We start from the raw sequence: 21,584 nt of genomic DNA, 5'->3' as shown, positions 1-21,584 counted from the left end.
GAAGCTCTGAGTTGGCGTCCTCGACCCTGACCTTCGACTGGTACCTGTTGTGGATGTCGGCCCAGACCACCGTCAGGTACTCTTCCAAATTTTGTTTTAGCTGTTGAGAGGCCAAGGAACTTCGGGCGTTAAGACCCTGAGTGAATGCTTGAACGGCCCAATCTTTTGCAACCGGAGGCAGGTCCATCCGTTCCATCTGGAACCTTGACACGAACTCCATGAGCATCTCGTTGTCTCTTTGTTTAACCTTGAAAAGGTCTGACTTCTTGGTCTCGACCTTGATGGGCCCGGCATGGGCTTTTACGAAAGCATCTGCAAGCATAGAAAATAAGTCAATGGAATTTAGGGGGTAAGTTGTGGTACCATATCATTGCTCATTTGGACAAAGTCTCCCCAAACTTCTTTGATAACACCGACTCGATTTCATTGTCTTCCAAGTCATTCCCGTTGATTGTGCACGTATAGGAGGTCACATGCTCATTCGGATCTGTGGTTCTGTTATATTTGGGGATATCAGGCATACGAAACCTCTATGGGATCGGCTTCGGTGTTGCGCTCAGAGGAAAAGGCTTCTGATAAATATCTTAGAATATGGCCCCTTCAATATCGGGGGTGCTTCCAGGATTTGATAGACCATGGAATTGTATGTTTTCACCTTCTTGTCATTAGCCTCAATTTTCTTCTCACCTAACTTCACCCGCTTCGTTAATGCTTCAAGTATTTTCATTATCTCGGGATTGACCACGGGCTCGGCTTCACCCGGTCTCTCGGTGATTTGTTCGTTTCTTCGGGTGCTTTCCCCGGATTGTTCGAGATCGACCTTGTTGGGGTGTGGCTTTAATTCTGTAGCTACGCTATTGCCACCTGTTGAGCCTGCAACATTTCAAAGACTAGCCATAGGCTTACCCCATCACCTTCTCCTTCAGGGACTGTTGGTCAGGGTCCCCCGCGAACACAGTTTTCGGGATCAGTTGGCAAATTGACATCGATAGTCACATATGAGTTAGCATCGACCGGATAGGAAACTGGGACACCATTGGGATCAGCATGAGGCACCTCATTGCTAGGTACCAAATTATTATTTTCGCCATGATGGCTAGACTCGGCGTCAATGTTCAAGTAGGCAGACTAAGAGTTCGATATTTTCGGGTTGACCTGAAATTAAGACTTTAAATAACAATCCTAAAATATGGTGTATTATGGAGATTCGTATCAAATCACCACTATTATCCTTAGCCCCACGGTGGGCGCCAAACTGTTAACCCTTAAATTGGATAACAATTAAATTTATACACAATTTTAAGGATATGTGGTTTGATTCAACACAAATAATTAAGTATATTAGATAAATGAATTAAAGACGAATTAAACAATCAAACCAATTGTGACGTTGTAGCCAAGCCTGAACTTAGATCAAACAATGACCTCGTCCTCGATCGGGTCCTCGATTCAAGCTCAGTCGTGAATGAAGAACATGTTAAGTGAACAAGAACTTTAACAGTAGCTAAGAAGCAGAAAATAAATATGTAGTGCTTTGATTCGCGTGTTACAATGTGTGTTACAAAAGAAAAACTTCCCCTTAATATAGTAGAAGAGTTTCATCCTTAGTATAAGTCTAAAAAAGGTAAAAATCTTCCCTTCTCGTTAATTATTAATCTGTAATCGACATCGAACGAGATCTGCAATGGATATCCGGTTGGGTACGAATATCACGGCCCTCTATCCGTCGTGTGTAACCGTTTACCGTATTTTCCGAGGTCTTAGAACTCGCCCTGAGTCCGGGGTGCGTCGCTTTATCAGGCCCGATGATGAGCACATCGTTCATCTTTCATGGATCTCGATACGAAGAGCTAACATATTAAAAGAAATGACACGTTATCAGAGGCTTAGGGGTGGATTGTGGGCTGTAAAAGCTGCTCATCATCAAGATACATGGCATTGAGTTTCTTATTATTGATTTTGTTGTTCTTGTTGAACAGAAATGTTCATCCACCTCCACAATCTGACAAAGACCAGGAGGAGAAGGCCAGGAGAAGTGAGTTTGTGCAAGGGCTGCTGCTGTCCACCTTTCTTGAAGAAGACTTCTAAGCAAGAAGAGAATAATGTAGCTTGGATAGAGAAAAGAAAGGGGATGCTGCCATTCTGTGTAGTAGCTAGGGCAAGAGGGAACTCTTAAAAGTCCTACTTATGTGTATATTAATTAAAGACCACGTTCGTTTCCCATCTTCAATGCAGGCCATATTCTGTGAATCAAGTATTGCTATTGTTATATGTTATAAGTTAGTTCAATGAATTGAACCTCTGAGTATTTATGAAACTCTCATGATATCCGCTAATTTAGATAAAAACATGTCACAAAGAAAAAGTCATAAAATGTAAGATGGAGATTTTAATACCAATTCTCTGGTAACAACCTTTCTAAGTTTTACTAAAATCAACCACTTCTTCCACGTCAAAAGACTCATTCACAAAAACATGGCAAGTTTTACCAATTCTTTCCACTGTGGAGCTCGCGTTTGTTGCTCATTGTGGCATTATTTACGACATTTGTGAAAAGAAAGAATGAGATAGGGTCGATATCTGCTAATTCAAACTCTCATGGGTATAAGTATCATCAATTAAATGAGTTTTATTATTAAGAAAAAGGATTGTGATATGATATAACATGTCAAATGTATTGTATTTATTTTTTGAGTTAAACAATAATAGTTGGTGACTTTGCTGTTTTAAAAGAAACAAAGGTGACTTTGGTCGGATACCTCTATAAGTTGCGTGACCATCTGGGAAATCTACTGAAACTTTCATGCAATATGAATATTCAGTCACACATATATTTTGATATTTTAAAATTATATAATGAAACTTCTTATATTTTGAAAACCTACACAAAATATCACGTAGTTTTCAATTATGACCAGATATGAGTGATCGCGCTTAAGATATAGCGGATGTATATATCCGTTATCAAAATAAACTAAAATAAATTAAAGAGAAATAAGCAAAAGAAGGATGATATCGAAAATGAGAAACTTTCTATGTTAAATATTACTCCATCCGTCTTGTTTTATATTACAACATTTGATTGGACACGAAATTTAAGAAATTAAAGATAATTTCTGACACATAAGTCAAATATATGCATACAAGTACTTGAAGTAGTCCTTTTAAGTGAGTGGTAGTGAGAATTTCAGATGTCTTTTTATTTTAACAAGTGATTGTGAGGGTTTGACTAAATTATATGCCATCAAGGGTAAAATGAGAACACTAAAACTAAATAATTTTTAAAAAGATAAAGGTATCATTCTTTTTAGCACAAACAAATAAAAGGAAAAAAATTATATTACATAAATTGGGATTAACTAAAGAGAATATAAGTTCTAAAAGAATAGAAATAACATACACGTATAATAATATGCAAAAAGAATCTGTCAATGGGAGTAAAACCAAGTAATTTGTTGTCATTTATCAAGTAATTGATAAAGATTATCATGTAATTCCTAGTATGACAAATTAATTGAGGGTTGTTGACGATTCTACTAGTGATGCGTACAATATTGTGTCTGTTTTTCGTTGCAGTTTGACTGTACTTATAGGGAACTAAACTACTCAAATTAAAGTCTCTACACATATTGTCTAATTAAATTGAACAATAGCTCCACAAAGACATGTCAGCATGATCAGCTTCCATTTCATATCCGTCTATAATACATTGAGGTGGAGGTAGCATTAGCCCTTCGGCCATATTCACAAGTAATCTCGGCATGCAGAAAAGTGCCTCCTCGTCCATAAACAACACATTATCAGGCAATTCTGCAACCAACTCTTGTATTACTTGGTCAACAATAATTTCCTTAAAGTTTTCTCTATGTGATTCTACAGGCCGAAATGTTTCGGCCGCTTCAACGGTCGCCTTCTGAATATCCTTGGCGGCCGCTGAAGTCGGGATGGGTAACCTCCAAGCCGAATCAGCAAAGTTCAAACATGCTGACCGGCCTCTTAGAGCTATGGCCGCCACGTCATGAGCTCGAGCTGCCATTTCTGCAGTTGGGAAAGTGCCCAGCCAGATTCTTGATTTCTTATTGGGTTCTCTTACTTCACAAACCCACTTATTCGAATTTCTCCTCCTTATTCCCCTGTATACTGGATGTCGAGTTTCACGAAACTTCTTCCTACCCGCACGTTTCTTTGGATAGTTCGAAGCTAACATCACTTCTTCATCAGAATAATTAGGTGTACTCCCTGAGCTGCCACTATCAGACGAAGTTGAAGATTCAGCAGCTGGCAACAAAGAAGTTGACAGTGTAGGAATTAGTGGATCAAAATTGTGGTCTCCAAAAATATTCATTCTTGATCAGTGGAGAGTACGTATCTTGGAAGTTGGAAGTTGGAAGTGTACTGAGTAAAGCTTTGAGAGTGGATGGTTCAGTTTAAGGTTTCCTTTTGAGTCAATAAATAACATAGGAAGTGTTAATATATTTATAGTGATACATGATAAGTGAAGTGTTACATAGGAAAGAAAGCTTACGGTTTAGACACGAACACGGACTGTGTTAGCAGGAGACAGGCTGGGCATATATTCTTGTTCTTGATTTTTAAAAGGGAAAAAGTAATGGGGCCTAGCTACTTTATGAAGCAATCAACTAGGTTAGTTTCAACACAAGTTCAAGATTTAATTTGTCTGTGTTTGTGTGTTGAACACGTGTAATTTCTTCTTTGGGACAACTTGTGGGATCGTTTCCCACCTTCTTCTTACCATCCTTATTGGGTTTTACTGGACACTGGGGGTACCATTTAGGATTATAGAAACACAAAAACATAAGAAACCATAGGAATCATGTTGCATCTATTTTATACTTAATAATTAGTAAATTTGAGTATAAAACATATTAATAATTGTCAAGTCAAACGTTTGACTGAACATTACTACATCCATGCCATTTATGCTAGCTACTCAGCTTGACTCGATATTAACTTTAAGAAAATAAAAAACTTTTGAAATATCTTAAACATGATATAATTTGCGTGTATATATATATATATATATTAAAATTTATAATCTTAAACATATTATAATATTTATGTCGGTATAAAAACTTCTTATTAAGGAATCATTAATTTAATTCATGGGATAAGCAATAATAATCTCAAGATAAAATTCAGAATCATTTAATTGTGTCTTTAATTGGTTTTTTGTTTTAGTTACAAGGGATTCCAGGAATAATTATACTAAAAGAATCTTTGAATATTCTTGGCAAAGTTGTTTCAAGTCAAAGGGTTAACCTCTTTCAAATTAGTTTGATCAGTTTTTGTTTAAGGTGACTTGTTCTGAAATTTTGATTTTTTAATGTAAGATTTTCTTCACACACTGACACACGTTGCTTGCACTGCCCTCAAATTTTCATTGACATTTTTGTTATTCACCTTTCTTTTATAATTCGTCGATCACATCTTTTTGAAATTTTGGGCTTGTAAATGGTTTTGATATTTGTTAAATGAATTTCAAAATTTAAAATAAAATTTATATACATTCAAACCTTCTCGTTTGTTCTAGATATTTTTGGATGTTATAGCGAATTGCTGTTATAGAAAATATATATTATAACAGAACATGAAATTTGGTTCCAGAAAAACTTGATTTTTATAGTGAAGTGTTGTTATATAAGGATGATGTTATAGAGAGGTTTGACTGTACTACATAATTACATAAAAAGTATACTAGTATAAGTCACAATAGTTTAATTAACAATTTAAAAATATTTACAAAACGTGATCAAAGAAAAGCTTTTTTAGTTTCTCAAATAGTAATATATAGTACAGAGTATCACATAAAGGAAAACACATAGGAGTAGTTGTTTTACCTACACACTATAAACATTATTCAAAAAAATCTATCATTCAACACAACAACGAGATGTGTTGAACATCATATCTTTGCAGAACTCAGGTAGTTCATACTCAGTGAAGTAAATAATAATCACTCCGTTCACTTTTGGTTATTCACCTTCAAAAAGTTTTAAAAAATAATTTGGAAAAGTAATAGTTAATGATAAATATAAAACATGAAAAAAAGATTGTTTTACTCTTGATTTGCTAAAATAGACAATTTAAAATAATAATATAATTTCAGTAGAATGAACAAGTAAAAGTGAATGGAGTAAGTAAACACTTACACATCCTATCGATCTAAATGTAAGTCATTGCTTGATAATTTTGGAGGGCACATGGGCAACACATTTTCAGAGAAGCAAGCAATGTGACTGATATATATCTTGTTGTGTACGGGAGAAACCAAGCCCATGGGACGCTTCGGTTTTTGATGAAGTAAACGGAGGAAGAGATGTGACTGTAAGGGACCGGAATCGAGGCAAGGAGCCCCTCGAGTCGGGGTCCGGGCAAAACGTCTGCCCTCGGGAGTATCAAGTCCACAACCCCCAGGATCGGTTCGAATCCCAAAAATCTTGGAGGACATTACCAGATAATCGAGTATGACCAATAAAAGGCCGTGATATCCGTGACCAGCCGGATGTCACGGCATGAATCTCGGCACGTATCGGCAGAAAACTGGTGATTATTTAAACGGATGATTTTTACCTTTTGTGGAATTGCACTTAGGGTAAGACTCCTCTACTATATAAAGGGGGGTCTGATTATTTTTTAGGTACACTGTAACATGCATATCAAGGCAATATATTCTTATTTTCTCTATTATTCAAAGTTCTTACTTTTGTTTATCAATAACGTGAGCCCCAGATCGAAGGCAGGCATTTCACTAAGCTGTTACTAAGTGCGGGATCACTCCTCTTGATTGGTTTGACAATTTATTGTCCCTTATCTGTTTAATCTAATGCAATTTATTATTTGTGTTAAATTAACCCATGTATCCTTAAAACCACTTATAAATTTAATTGTTATCTTTTTTTTAGGGTAAATAATTTGGCGCCCACCCAGAAGGTAAGTTCTACAAGGTTGTAGTTAGACCGACTATGTTGTATGGAGTAGAGTGTTGGCCGGTCAAGAACTCTCATACCCAGAAGCTAAAAGTAGCTGAGATGAGGATGTTGAGGTGGATGTGTGGGCATACCCGGTTAGAAAAGATTAGGAATGAAGTTATTTGGTAAAAGGTGAGAGTGTCCCCTGTGGAGGATAAGATGCAGGAGGCGAGGTTGAGATGGATCGGGCATGCTAAGAGAAGAAGTACAGAAGTCCCAGTTAGAAGGTGCAAGCGGTTAGCCTCGGTGGGCAGCAAGAGGGGTAGAGGTAGGCCTAAGAAGTCTTGGGGAGAGGTTATTAGGCGGGTGCAGTTGGAGCTGACTGAGGACATGGCCCTACAGAGGAGGGTATGGAGGTCAAAGTTTAGGGTAGAAGGTTCGTAGGTAGTCGAGCGTTTCTCTTTGTCTTACTCAGTTCGCTAGCATTAGTGTTAGCATGATATCTTTTATTCATAGATGGTTATTACTACCTAGAGTTTGACTGCATTCTTGGTTTCAATCTTATTTCATCTTGATGTTATTCCTACTTGTTGCAATTGCCTTTTTTTTTATTAGTCGTTCTCTAGTCTAGGGTCTATCAGAAACAGCCTCTCTGCCCTTCCAGGAGCAGGGGTAAGGCTGCGTACATCTTACCCTCCACATACTTCACTTGTGGGAAACTACTTGATTTGTTGTTGTTGTTGTTGTAGTTTGGCGCCCACCGTAAGGATAAGGATAATAGTAGCAATTTGATACAAATTTTCATAACACCCTCTATTTTACACTTGTTCTTTGAGCTTTTAATTTCAGGTCAAATTAAAAATGTCGAACTCCCAATCTGCCCATTTGAGATGCTGAGTCCGGCCACCATGGCGAAAACAACAACGTGGTACCCAGCAACGAGGTACACCATGTCGCCGATCCGATCGATGCTAACTCACACGTGGTCATCGAAGCAAACTTGTCCACTGACCCCGAAAACAGCATTCGCGGAGGAGCCTGGTCGATAGCCTGGAGTACACACAACAGTGAAGGTGATGGGATAAACTTGCATGTGATCTTCGAAATGTTACAGGCTCAACAAACAGCGATAGCCCAGTTGTAGAACCAAAGCTGAGCCCCCAGCAAAGTTGAGCCCGAATCATTCCAGGAAAACACCCGCAAAAATGAACCGACCACAGAAAGGCCGGGTGAAGCAGAACCCAGGACCAATCCCGAGATAATAAAGATGCTTGAGGAACTAACAAAATGGGTGAAATCAGGAGAAAAGAAAATCGAAGCCAACGTCAAAAAAGTGGAGACTTATAACTCCAGGGTCGACCAAATCTCGGGAGCGCCACCGATACTGAAGGGCCTAGATACCAAAATATTTGTCTGAAAGCCTTTCCCTCCGAGCGTAGCTCCGAAGTCGATCCCAAAGAAGTTTCATATGCCCGAAATTCCGAAGTATAATGGGACAATCGATCCAAACGAATATGTGACCTCTTATACATGTGCCATCAAGGGAAATGACTTGGAAGATGATGAAATCGAATCCGTTCTGCTGAAAATGTTCGGAGAGACCTTGTCGAAAGGAGCTATGATATGGTTAGGGGTATTCATGGTTCGGTTTGGATTGGTTTTTCCCTAAAAAAAAAACCAAACCAAGTAAGTCGGTTATTTTAATATTAGAACCAAACCAAACCAATTAAGTCGGTTTTTTATTGATTCTGTTTTTCAGTTTTTATCGGGTTGTTTTTAAATATGAGACATACACTACCAAACACATATTCTGGCGACTATATTTTTAACATAACACTATCAAACCAAATAATCTTTGAGACATTTATCATTTACCAAGATATATTGATGATAATTGAATCAAATAGTGATGAATAATTTAAGTACTCGATTAAAAACCGATTATTTTTAATGTGAAATAAATTCTTGTATTTAGCAAAAGAAAACTACCAATCAAACTAAAATATAAAGGCAAAGAATTAGATTATTATAATAGCGAAGAACTAGACTAAAAATACAAACGACTAATACGTACCATAAAATTTTAAAAAATTTATATAAAAATATACATAATAAATTTAAATAGCTACTTCTATAGTCAGTTTGGTTCGATTTTTTTGGTTATTTATTTATTAAAACCAAAACCAAACCAAATTTTATCGGTTTTTAAAATTCAAAACTAAAACCAAACCAAACCTAAAAAGTATCGGTTTTTTGATCGGTTTGGTTCGATTTTTCGGGTTTTTATGAACACCCCTAGATATGGTATCACAACTTACCCCCTAATTCTATTGACTCATTTTCTATGCTTGCAGATACCTTTGTAAAAGCGCACGCCGGGGCCATCAAGGTCGAGACCAGGAAATCAGAACTTTTCAAGGTAAAGCAAAGAGATAACGAGATGCTCAGAGAATTTGTATCGAGGTTTCTAATGGAACAGATGGATCTACCTCTGATCGTAGATGATTGGGTCGTTCAGGCCTTCACCCAAGGACTCAATCCCCGAAGCTCATTGGATTCACAACAGTTGAAGCAAAATTTGATAGAATGCCCAGCGGTAACTTGGGCCGACGTCCATAATCGGTACCAATCCAACATCAGGGTCAAAGACGATCAGCTCGGGGGCCCTTTCGGGTCCGTTTATCCAGTCAGAGCTAGTGACAAATCCAAAAGAGACATTGATCATGAACCAAAATCGAATAGAGACCGGTATCAACCATACAATGGAGATCGAAGGGGTAATGGGTTCGGACGCAACACTATGAGGAGTGAAAGAAGAGGCAACTGAGGTCATAATAACCGGGGACTCATCAGCAAAAGTAGTTTTGACAGACCCATCGGGTCTAAGGAAGCACCAAGGTTATCGGATTTCAACTTCAACGTCGGTGCTGCCGGCATCGTATCAGCCATCGGACACACCAAAGATACTAAGTGGCCTCGACCGTTACAATCTGATCCTGCCCAAAAGGACCCCAACCTAATGTGTAAATATCATGGCACTCACAGCCACATAACCGAAGATTGCCGATAATTGAGAGAAGAAGTAGCCCGAATATTCAATAACAGACACCTCCGAGCATTTTTTAGTGATCGAGCCAAACATCACTTCAGAAATAGAGACTCCAACAAGTAGATCGAGCAAGAGGAACCTCAGCACGTCATCAACATGATCATTGATGGGGTTGACGTCCCCCCAGGGGCTGATGTTAAAGTGCACTAAAGTGTCCATTACAAGAGAAAAACGGACTCGAGATTATGTACCGGAGGGAACCGTATCTTTCAACGATGAGGATGCTTAAGGCATCGTGCAACCACACAATAATGCACTAGTAATATCTGTACTCATAAATAAATCCCAAGTTAAGTATGTGTTAGTTGATCCAGGTAGCTCGGCCAATATCATCAGATCGAGGGTCGTGGAATAGCTGGGTCTACAAGATCAAATTGTGCCTGCAGTCCGAGTTTTAAATGGGTTTAACATGTCATGTGAGACCACTAAAGGGAGATAATCCTACCAGTAAACACTGCCGGAACCATCCAGGAAACAAAGTTCTACGTGATTGAAGAAGATATGAGATACAATGCTTTGTTCGGGAAGCCTTGGATTCACAATATGAGTGCAGTACCCTCGACACTACATCAGGCGTTGAAATTTCCCACACCGAGAGGGATCAAAACAGTTTACAGAGAGCAACCGTCTGCAAAAGAGATATTCGCGGTCGATGAGGTGGTCCTGATATCCGCACTCTCAACATCGAAGAATCCGAGTTCGGTCACCAAGGAAGAAACCAAATAGTAATCACTGACATCGTCCCCGACCGAACCAGAAAAGCAGAGGATGGACGAGGAGGATGATTACGGAGTCCCCAGGTATTTCATAGCCCCTAACGATTCTGATGCCACCAAGTTGACAGTTAAGGAGCTGGAGCAACTCATATTGATAGAGCACCTGCCCGATCGGAAGATATAAATGGGCACGGGGCTTACTCCCGAGCTCAGGAAAAAACTCATTGAATTTATTATAGCTAATATTGATTGTTTTGCTTGGTACCATCTTGACATGACAGGGATCCCGCCGAGAATAACTACTCACAAGTTGAGCTTAGATCCGAAGTTTCACCCGGTTAAACAAAAGAGGAGGCCTCAATCCGAAGTCAAGCACGCATTCATCAAAGACGAGGTATCTAAACTCCTTAAAATAGGTTTTATTCGGGAAGTTAAGTACCCGGACTGGTTAGCAAACGTAATTGGTAGTCCCTAAAAATAAAAATAAATTAAGAATGTATGTAGACTACAAAGACTTGAACAAGGCATGCCCTAAGGACTCTTTTCCTTTGCCTAACATCGATCGCATGATCGATGCGACGGTCGGCCATGAGATACTCAGCTTTCTCGACGTCTATTTCGGTACAAGCAGATCTGGATGGATCCGGGCAACCAGGAAAAGATATCCTTCATCACTAAATACGATACCTATTATTATAACGTAATGCCATTCGGACTAAAAAGTGCTAGTGCCACTTACCAACGCCTAGTAAATTGGATGTTTGAAGAGAAAATAGGAAAATCAATAGAGGTTTACATTGACGACATGTTAGTTAAGTCCCTGCGAGCAGAGGACCATTTGAAACATTTGCCGGAAAGCTTTAACGTACTGAAGAAATACAATATGAAGCTGAACCCAGAGAAATACGCATTGGGAGTCGGGTCCGGGAAGTTCCTTGGATTCATGGTGTCCAACCAGGGAATCGAGATCAATCCCGACAAGATCAAGGCCATAGAAGACATCATTGTGGTGGACAATGTCAAGGTCGTTCAAAGACTAAACGGGCGCATAGCCGCCTTGGGTCGATTCATTTCAAGGTCCTCTGATAAGAGCCATTGGTTCTTCTCATTATTGAAGAAGAAGAATAACTTCTCGTGGACCCGGAGCGCCAGCAAGCTTTGGAAGAACTCAAACGGTACCTTTCGTGTCCGCTTTTACTTCATACTCCGAAGGCAAACGAGCAGTTGTACCTGTACTTAGCGGTATCCGAGATAGCGGTAAGTGGAGTCTTAGTTCGGAAAGAAGAAGGTACGTAATTCCCTATATATTATGTTAGCGGGACTCTAGGCGAGGCCAAAACAAGGTATCCTCACCTAAAGAAATTGGTGCTCGCTTTGCTAAGCTCCTCTAGGAAGTTAAGGCTATATTTTCAATGCCATACCATATGTGTCGTGACTACTTATACATTGAGCAACATAATGCACAAACCCGAGCTCTCGGGACGATTGGCCAAATGGGCCGTGGAAATTAGTGGGTACGATATTGAATATCGACCCCGAACCGCAATCAAATCTCAATATTTGGCAGACTTCGTGGCCGATTTCATGCCGGCCTCAATACCCGAAGTTGAAAAGGAATTGTTGTTAACCTCGAGGACCTCCTCGGGGATCTGGACCCTCTTTACGGATGGTGCTTCGAACGCAAAGTGGTCCAGACTCGGCATCGTGTTGAAGCCGCCCATGAGTAATGTAGTTAGACAATCTATTAGAACTGTGAAATTGACTAACAATGAGGCCAAGTATGAGGCTATGATTGCAGGTCTCGAACTGGCTAAAAGCCTGAGGGCCGAGGTGATCGAAGCTAAATGCGATTCCCTCCTTGTGGTGAATTAAGTCAATGGGACGTTCGAAGTGAAAGAGGAACGAATGCGAAGATACCTGGATAAACTACAGGTAACACTACATCGATTCAAGGAGTGGACCCTGCAACACGTACCCCGGGATCAAAACAGCAAAGTTGATGCTCTAGCTAACTTGGGGTCGTCGGTTGATGATGATGAATTCAGCTCGTGAACGGTTGTACAACTCATGAAATCAGTAGTAGAAGAAGGACACACCGAGATAAACTCGACAAGCTTAACCTGGGACTGGAGAAACAAGTATATAGATTATTTGAAGACCGGGAAGCTGCCCTTGGATCCTAAAGAATCGAGAGCTCTGCGCTCGAAGGCGGCAAGGTTCAGCATGTCCAAGGATAACACCCTATTCAGAAGAATGTTCGATGGCCCACTTACCATATGTCTGGGACCGGGAGACACTGAATACATTTTGAGGGAAGTTCACGAAGGCACCCGTGGGAAACATTCGGGGACCGAATCGTTGGTTCGTAAGATAATCAGAGTCGGTTATTACTCGATCGACATGTAGAAAGATGCGAAGGGGTTCGTACAAAAATGTGATGTTTTTCAAAGGCACGCACCGATGATCCAACAGCCCGGGGAGCTACTGCTTTTGGTCTTGTCACCTTGGTCATTCATGAAATGAGGAATGGACATCGTCGGTCCCCTGCCATGGGCACCCGGTAAGGCTCAATTTATATTATTTATGACTGACTATTTTTCTAAATGGGTTGAAGCTCAGGCATTTGAGAAAGTTATAGAAAAAGAAGTCATTGATTTTATTTGGGACCACATAAGATCGAGGACCATAAGATCGTATGTGACAACGGGAAGCAGTTCATCGGTAGTGAGGTAAGCAAATATTTCAAGGACCATAAAATCAAAAGGATCTTGTCAACACCATATCACCCTAGTAGGAACGGGCAGGCGGAGTCTACAAATAAGACCATACTCTAAAACCTTAAGAAGATATTGACCTACGCCAAAGGAAAATAGAAGGAAATTTTGCCCGAACTCCTATGGGCATACCGTACGACCTCAAAGTCTAGTACTGGGGCCACCCTATTTTTGTTGGTCTATGGTGCTGAAGCACTAATACCGGTCGAGGTCGGAGAAAGGAGTTTTAGGTGCCGATATACGACCAAAGATTTAAACGGTTAGACCATGCGCACAATCCTGGAACTATTGGATGAGAGGCATGAGGTCGCCCTCATCCGGTTGGCTGCCCAGAAACAACGGATCGAAAGGTATTATAACCGGAGAGCCAACCTCTAACACTTTAATATCGGGAACTTGGTGTTAAGAAAGCTGACACTAAACACCCAGAACCCGAACGAAGGGAAGCTCGGACCGAATTGGGAAGGCCCATATCGAATTATTGAGATTACCGGTAAAGGTTCGTACAAACTTGAAGCAGAGAACGGTGAGAAGTTATCGAACAAATGGAACGTAACCCACTTAAAAAGATATTACTACTAAGGTGCAACCCCATTCATCCTTTTTTTTACATATATTGCGAATACGACTAACACTTGTAGGAAACAGCCAAAGGATGATGTAGTTGTTAAGCCTGAAAGCATGCGTCGCACTCTTTTTCCCTTGAACCGGTTTTGTCCCAAATAGGTTTTTTGGTAAGGTATTTAACGAGGCAACAGTGGATCATGCTAACCTAGAATCCAAGATCGGTTATGAACCGGAGTCGATGGTCACATAAACAGTATCTGATCCCTCTCGATGATCGACCTCGAATACTGGGGGGCATCACCCTCGGGTAATGATTTTTAGCAAGGAAGGAAACTTTGTGCTTGAATAGTCTAGGCTTGGTGGATAGGATTTATTATAAGGGTCAAACGGTCAAATGAACCGTGCCCGCATAGACCACCTAATCCATAACACGAAGCTTGTACACACTTACAATTTTGTATATTACGCATATGAATGAAAGAAAACTTCTACCTTACATATACATATTATGTCCCTTAAGACTATTACATTTTGTTACTTAAGGATATCGAGCCCAAGGGTTGCCTCTATCCAGATCCAATAGATCACCCCCACTCGGAGACTGTTGTCTAAGACAAACTCGGATGGCTCAGGCTATCGAAGCCCGAAGGTACAAAGCCTATTAGGCAGTGCCTAAACTTAAAAGGCTACGGCCACCCCTACTCAGGGAATGTCATCCAAGGCAAGCTCGTATGGCTCGGTCTATCAAAGCCCGAAGGTATAAAGCCTATTAAGCAGTGCCTGAACTGAAAAGGCTACGACCACCCTAAAAATGGCTTGGAGACGTCCGAAGCTGGTAATCAAAACATAAGGCCTTCAAAATTCCAAACCGATTCAAAGGTTACCCTCGGCAAAATTATAGTCTAAAAACATCTAAAGAAACACTTTGGGGAAAGCTTTCGGTCATATCGAGCTCTCGCAAGTTTCAAATGAAACTTACATAAAAAACAAGTCTTGTTCGGACCTCCGAACAACAACTTATTACTACGTTTTATTCCATGCTAAGGCATTTGAAATCTTTGCAATTGTAAAAGGAATGCTGAAGGTAATAGACTTGAAAATTGCCAAGAGGAAAAATAACCTTATATATACATTCCAAAATGTCTTTACAAAGGCCAATGAAAACGGCCTCAACAGAATAAAAGTACAAAATACAGACAAAAAATCCCAAGGCACCTACGCCTGATCTTCACCAGAACCCGCCTCATCACCAGAGTCGTCGGGGTCTTCTCCATCCTCGGAGCCCTCAGAGCCTTCTTCACCCTCGTGTTCAGCCAGCTTCTTAGCCTCGACCTCGAGCCTTTTCGACTCTTCGATCTCGGCTGATAAGTCAAAACCTCGGGCATGGATCTCCTTGAGGGTCTCCCTTCGAGACAACCGCTTCACATGCTCAACAGTGACTTTCAGACGGGCCTCGGCTGCCTCAATATTATCCCTATACTGGGCCACCATCTCTTCAGCATCGGCCTTGGTTATCTCCAACTCGGACCTTGCTATTTTAAGCTCCTTAACAAGGGAATTTTGTTTAGCAATAGCCGAGCCTAGTTGAGCTTGGAGGTCCTCATTTTGTCGAGCCCGTGCATCTGCTTTCTCTTTTGCCACTCGGAGTTGGACCTCTACCGATGTCAGCTGCTTCCGGGCAGTCTCTATCTCCAAAGCTAGTCGGTCCATTTTTTCCTTCCAGACATCGTCCATGGCCTGGACTTCGTTCATTAATTCAGCTCGGAGATGGTCGATCCGGTCAACCTTCTGTTGGACCTGCGAGGTTTGATCGTTAGTCGCCATGGATTAGTCGTCATCGCTAAATTCAAAATTCTTTACCTGTTCCACTAGGTCAGTATACTCCTTCTGAGCCGCATCAACTTGGCCCAGAGACTCTTGACAACTTCTTTGTGTTACTCACTGAGAAGCTAATACGTGTCCCTCTTCTCGGTGAGATCCCTAGACTCAGCCTCGAATTGATTAACCTCAGTCCGGTATCGGAGAAAACTTTCGTGATGGAGTACTGAGACCTACAAAAAGATAAAAGAGAGAAGACGTGAGAAATATCAAAAAACTAAGTCAGAAGATGGAAGAACGTAATGATGCCTCACCCGGTTCAACGCCTGTTACGTTTCGTTTAACAAGCATGGCACATCCATCTCATTCATTTTTGCCTGGTCTTCTTCGGTTACCAGGCATCGGATGTAGCTCGCCACTCCAACGGGGGCAGAAAGAACTTGAGAATCCTCCAGGACGATGATGATTATTGACCTCTTACGGTCGGGATCAATGCTCGTTGTGAGTAACTGGTTGATTAATTTTGGGCTCGAGTTCAGCCTGCCAACCTCTGAAGATGGGTCTTTCCTCGACACATCCAAGTCTCCCAACCCGGAGAAGTCTTCCAGAGCGGTCGAATCCACACCTTCAAAAAAAGAATGAAGGGGATCGTCCGCTCCATGGGCCCCTTCGTTGGATCGCTCCTTCACCACTCGGGCTTCGTCAAACATAGATTCGGTGAATGAAGGTGACCCTGGAATATCTATGACAACGGGCATACCGAAGCCGACGTCTCAAGAGGTCTCAGCCCTCATCTCTACATCAGTTTCCCGAACCTGAGGGGGATCAGCCCCCGTTGTTTCCTCTTCGGCTGTCGCCCGCTCTTCGGGCGAGGTCGGCTCACAGGACACAAAAATATCACCTTCCTCGAGCTCGTCCCTGAGCTGGAAAAGCAAGTTCGAGTCGGGTACTCGGGAGCTAGAACTCTCCTTTGGCTTACGTGCCAACCTTCTTCTTGGCTTCTTCTTCTCTGAGCTCGGGGAACTCGGAGCCTTCCTTTTCTTCTTCTCTCCTGCTACGTCCCTTAGCTGCCCCGAAGTGGAGGGATCAATGGACAGGTCCTCGTCCCCTACTAAAGGCCCAAGATCAATGGTCTTAGGCCAGCCTGCGAAAAGAAAAGAGAGGGAATGAGAATATGGTGCTGAAAGAAGGGGCCTAATGTTACTTATTTGGAAAAGAGATCTTACCGTGAGAAAGAGCCTCCCAACGGCCCTTCGAGAGTTCGCGCCATGTGTGCTCAGAATAAGGCATCTGCGAACAAATGCCCTCGATCCACTCCTTGAGCCGAGGAATGGCGTTTGAGACTCGAGCAACAACTGCACCACCGTAAATACTAGTGAGGAAAAAGGAGATGAATGTAAAATCAACATTTAAAGGAAAGTTATGCTTACGTGATACATTTCACTTCTGGGGGAATGGCCTAAACTCGGCAGGGATCAAGTTTGCGGTCCTCACCTGGACAAAACGTCCCTGCCAGCCCCGATCCCGATTCTCATTAATGCTTGAGAATGGGGCTTTGCTAGCCCGGCGTATGAGCTTTATCAGTCCCCCTCGGAAGATTCAGGGACCTTACAGACATAGTAGATGATCTATGGTGAACCGACAAGAGTCGATTTTGTTCACGAAGTATCGAAGGAGGATTACGATCCTCCATACCAACGGGTGGATCTGACCGAGACATACTTCATACCTATTACAAAAGTCCAGAATAACCGGGTCTACCGGGCCCAGTGTGACGGGATAAGTGTAAACACTCATATGCCCCTCCACATGAGTAGTAATGGTGTCCTCGGGCCCGGGGATTACTATGTCCTTATCCTCCCAGTCACAGTCCTTTTGAACCGCAGTAAAGACCTCTTCGGTGATGAAGCATATGTTCCTAGATACCGCCTCACACCGGCCCTGCACCAACGAGGGGTTTTCGACCTTAAAATCATCCGCGATCGAGCACCCCCGGGGACGAACATTTTTAAGGGAGGTTCGGGAGCTGGTTCATCGATAGCCGCGCCCGTTCTCTCGAGGACGACCACATCGGGAGTGGTTTCCTTGACTTCGGCAGTTGGCTGTGAAGAAGAGGAAGCAACTTTTTGGGGAACAGTTTTGGAAGTTTTAGCCATTGATATCTAGAAAAAGTTTGAAAAAAATAAAGAAAGGTTGGGAGATGAAAGGTAAAAGCTTTACTGAGAAAGTCAAGTGCGCTGGTTTGGATAGAAATTAGGTAGAAGCTTGCAATTTACTGAGGAATCTCGAAGAACGGAGGTAAAATATTAGAGTATGAAGAAGGGCAGTAATATCCTAAAGACTTGAAGGTAGAAGCTTGATCAAAAGGTAAAAAGTTAACGAAGGAAGGGAGTATTTATAGAGGCTTCGCGTCGTTTCATATCCAGGGATGACCCGCCGATGGCTGACACGCATTTAAAGTCATAATGATGCGACTGACGAGACTTTTCAGATTCTTTGTCATTTTTATCACGGCGTATTGAAGAAGGAATCGAAGTGCACATATCATTTCTCGTCGTTTCTGTAAACTTACTCTCCAAGAAACAAGGGGACTATCTGTATATGGGTGAAACCGAGCCCATGGGACACTTCGATTTTTGATGAAGTAAACGGAGGAAGAGACGTGAGTGTAAGGGACCGAGATCGAGGCAAGGAGCCCCTCGAGCCGGGGTCCGGGAAAAACGTCTGCCCTCAGGAGTATCGAGGCCACGACCCCAGGATCGGTTCGAATCCCAAAAATCTCGGAGGGCATTACTAGATAATCGAGCATGACCAACAAAAGGCTGTGATATACGTGACCAGCCGGATGTCACGGCGTGAATCTCGACACGTATCGGCAGGAAACCGATGATTAGTTAAACGGGAGATTTTTACCTTTTGTGGAATTACACTTACGTATTCATTAGGTACATTGTAACACGCATATCAAGACAATATATTCTTATTTTCTCTGTTATTCAAAGCTCTTATTTTTGTTCATCAATTCATCAATAACGTGAGCCAGGGATCGAAGGCAGGCATTTCATTAAGCTGTTACTAAGTCCGGGATCACTCCTCTTGATTGGTTTGACAATTTATTACGTCCCTTATCTGTTTAATCTAATACAGTTTATCATTTGTATTGAATTAACCCATGTATCCTTAAAATTACTTACAAAATTAATTGTTATCCGTTTTTTAGGGTAAACATTTGTCTAAATTCGGTTCTAACTTATAATGCTACTACTGTTCTACTACGTTTTATTTTTTCACCTTCGTATGTATATGTCTACTATATTAATGATCCTTCAAATCAGGTATTGAGGAGAAGGTTCACCTTTTATCACGGTTAGTTGATTTATAAATATGTCTTTTTCAATAATAATAATAATAATAATAATAATTATTATTATTATTATTATTATTATTATTATAATATCATTTACACAAAACGGCCTAACATAAAGAGGAATTGATGTTTTATGTCAAGATCAAGGACGAGACTCAGAGTAAGACAATCTGAGTATGATAGTGGCACGAATGCCACCCAAACAATCGAAATCCAAACGACATCCAAATAATGTCATATAAAATAGATAATCTAAAATTAAATTACTTTTAAATATAAAATATGATATTCTTTTATAAAACGGATTATTAAGGAATAAATAGTGTCATATAAAAAAGAACAGAGGAATATTGAGTCGTCCCTTACTATAAAGCTACATGAGAACGTTAAAACTTGATTTTAATCTGTTTTAATGATGTTTCGTTAATTTTTACGTCTCTTTGGAAATTAGAAGCGTGAATTTTTAAAAAATAAAAGCATGAATTAACGGTCATGAATAGCTATCATTTTCCTATTCTAAATTTACTTTATTTACTTTCTTTTTCTATCTATATCTGGATCTTGTTTGCTTACCCATTTCTTCTACCAGGCATGTCTCAAAAGTATCATATCTTTCTCGGCCTTTTAGCTAAGATCAAGTGTCTTAAAAGTATCTAGTATATTCATTCAATATAACTTAAATATACAGCTTTTCTAGCTATAGTGCATAATGTATATATAGTCCTTCCCCAGAGTTTTGGTTCAACGGCGAAGATTGTACATATATTGTGAAATATGTGGTAGCTGGTAGCTAAGTGCATATCACGAGTTCGAAGTTAAAAACAGCAGAAAAAGTTTAATCCTAAAAATATCAGTATCTCACATATTACAAAACAAATGATTCATGAATTTCACTAGTACAAAAAAGTTCTGTAACAATTTTGACCTTACATGCATGTTTCACGTTGTCAAAGTTGTTTCTAAGTCAAAGAGTTTATAGCCCTCTTTCACATTAGTTTTTTTTTGGTTTCCCATACGATGTCTAATACTCGTATTGGGTCCGACTAAGTAGGCGTCTGGACATAAGAATTGTAAAATTCGAAAAAATGATAAAAAAAAATTTCAAGTGAAAATGTTATTTGAAGTTTAGAGTTGTGTTTGGACATAAATTTCAGTTTGGGTTGTTTTTGAAGTTTTGTGAGTGATTTGAGTGAAAATTTTGAAAAACAGTTTTTTGCAGTTTTTTAAATTTTCGAAAATTTTTAAAATGCATTTTCAAGTGAAAATTGAAAATTTTATGAACAAACGCTGATTTCGAAAAAAGTGAATTTTTTTTGGAAAAATTTTCAACCAAGTTTTATGTCCAAATGGGCTCTAAATCCGGATTCGCGCCGGACGCTCCTTAACAAATGTGACTCCATATATACCTTGAGCTCGAATTTGAAACCTCATGTTAAAGATAAAGGAGTATTTAACACTCCACCACAACCCTTGCTGATCTCTTTCATATTAGTTTGATCAAGTCACGTTTAAGCTGACCTCGTTCTAAAAATTTGATTTTTGAAGTAAGATTTTCTTCACACACTGACGCAAGTTGTTACTCACTGCCCTCAATTTTTCATTGACATTTTGTTTGTTCAGCATTCTTTAACAATTAGTCGATCACTTTTTTGAAATTTTGGGCTTGTAAATGGTTTTAGTTAATAGTTGTTGAATATATTGTTCTCTGTGTTCCATTTTTAAGTGGCAAAAGTACAATGGTAAAATTACTTAGTATGTGCTTCGACAAAATTTGGTTGAAGTTGAACCAATTAAAAGAACTTGACATCGATATTAAAAAGAGTATTTCAAATGGATTTCGATGCTAATGCAGAAATAGAATTTTTAAAATTTTGCAAAAATCTTACATATTTAAAAATTATATAAATAATTCTAATATAGGTCAAAATAGTTAATAAATTGAAGAAATTAAAAAATACTTAAAATATTGTGATCAAAGAAAAACTTCTTTAGCTTTTCAGATAATAATATTTTCCATACACTTTCAAACAAAATATGTAACTCAACACTATAGGGGTGGGCATCGGTCGGTTTGGTTCGATTGTGAATGTTATCGGTTCGACATATCGGTTATCGGTTTATAAATATGCTAAATCGATAACCAAACTGATAACCGAACCGATAAAATATCGGTTATCGGGTATCGGTTTGTCGATCGGTTATTGATCCTTATCGGTTCGGTTATCGATTTACCCGATAAGAATAAAAAATATCCAAAAATTTCATGTTTTTATTATAGAAATCGTGATCATACTATTAAGAGAA

General features: G+C 40.1%; 1 protein-coding gene across 1 annotated transcript; it reads right to left on the bottom strand.

Annotated features, from left to right (window-relative positions):
* Positions 1-3,647: 3,647 nt before the first annotated feature.
* Positions 3,648-4,345, bottom strand: LOC107776941 (dehydration-responsive element-binding protein 1A-like; the record flags this gene model as incomplete). Its single annotated transcript, NM_001325227.1, is given in 1 exon segment — positions 3,648-4,345. A coding segment is annotated over 1 exon segment (698 nt), but the record flags the coding sequence as incomplete, so codon positions are not given.
* Between the last annotated feature and the right edge of the window lie 17,239 nt (positions 4,346-21,584).

The sequence above is a fragment of the Nicotiana tabacum genome, chromosome 9 (assembly GCF_000715075.1).
Source record: "Nicotiana tabacum cultivar K326 chromosome 9, ASM71507v2, whole genome shotgun sequence".
NCBI classification, from domain to species: Eukaryota; Viridiplantae; Streptophyta; class Magnoliopsida; order Solanales; family Solanaceae; genus Nicotiana; species Nicotiana tabacum.
This window is presented reverse-complemented; position numbering and strand designations above follow the sequence as displayed.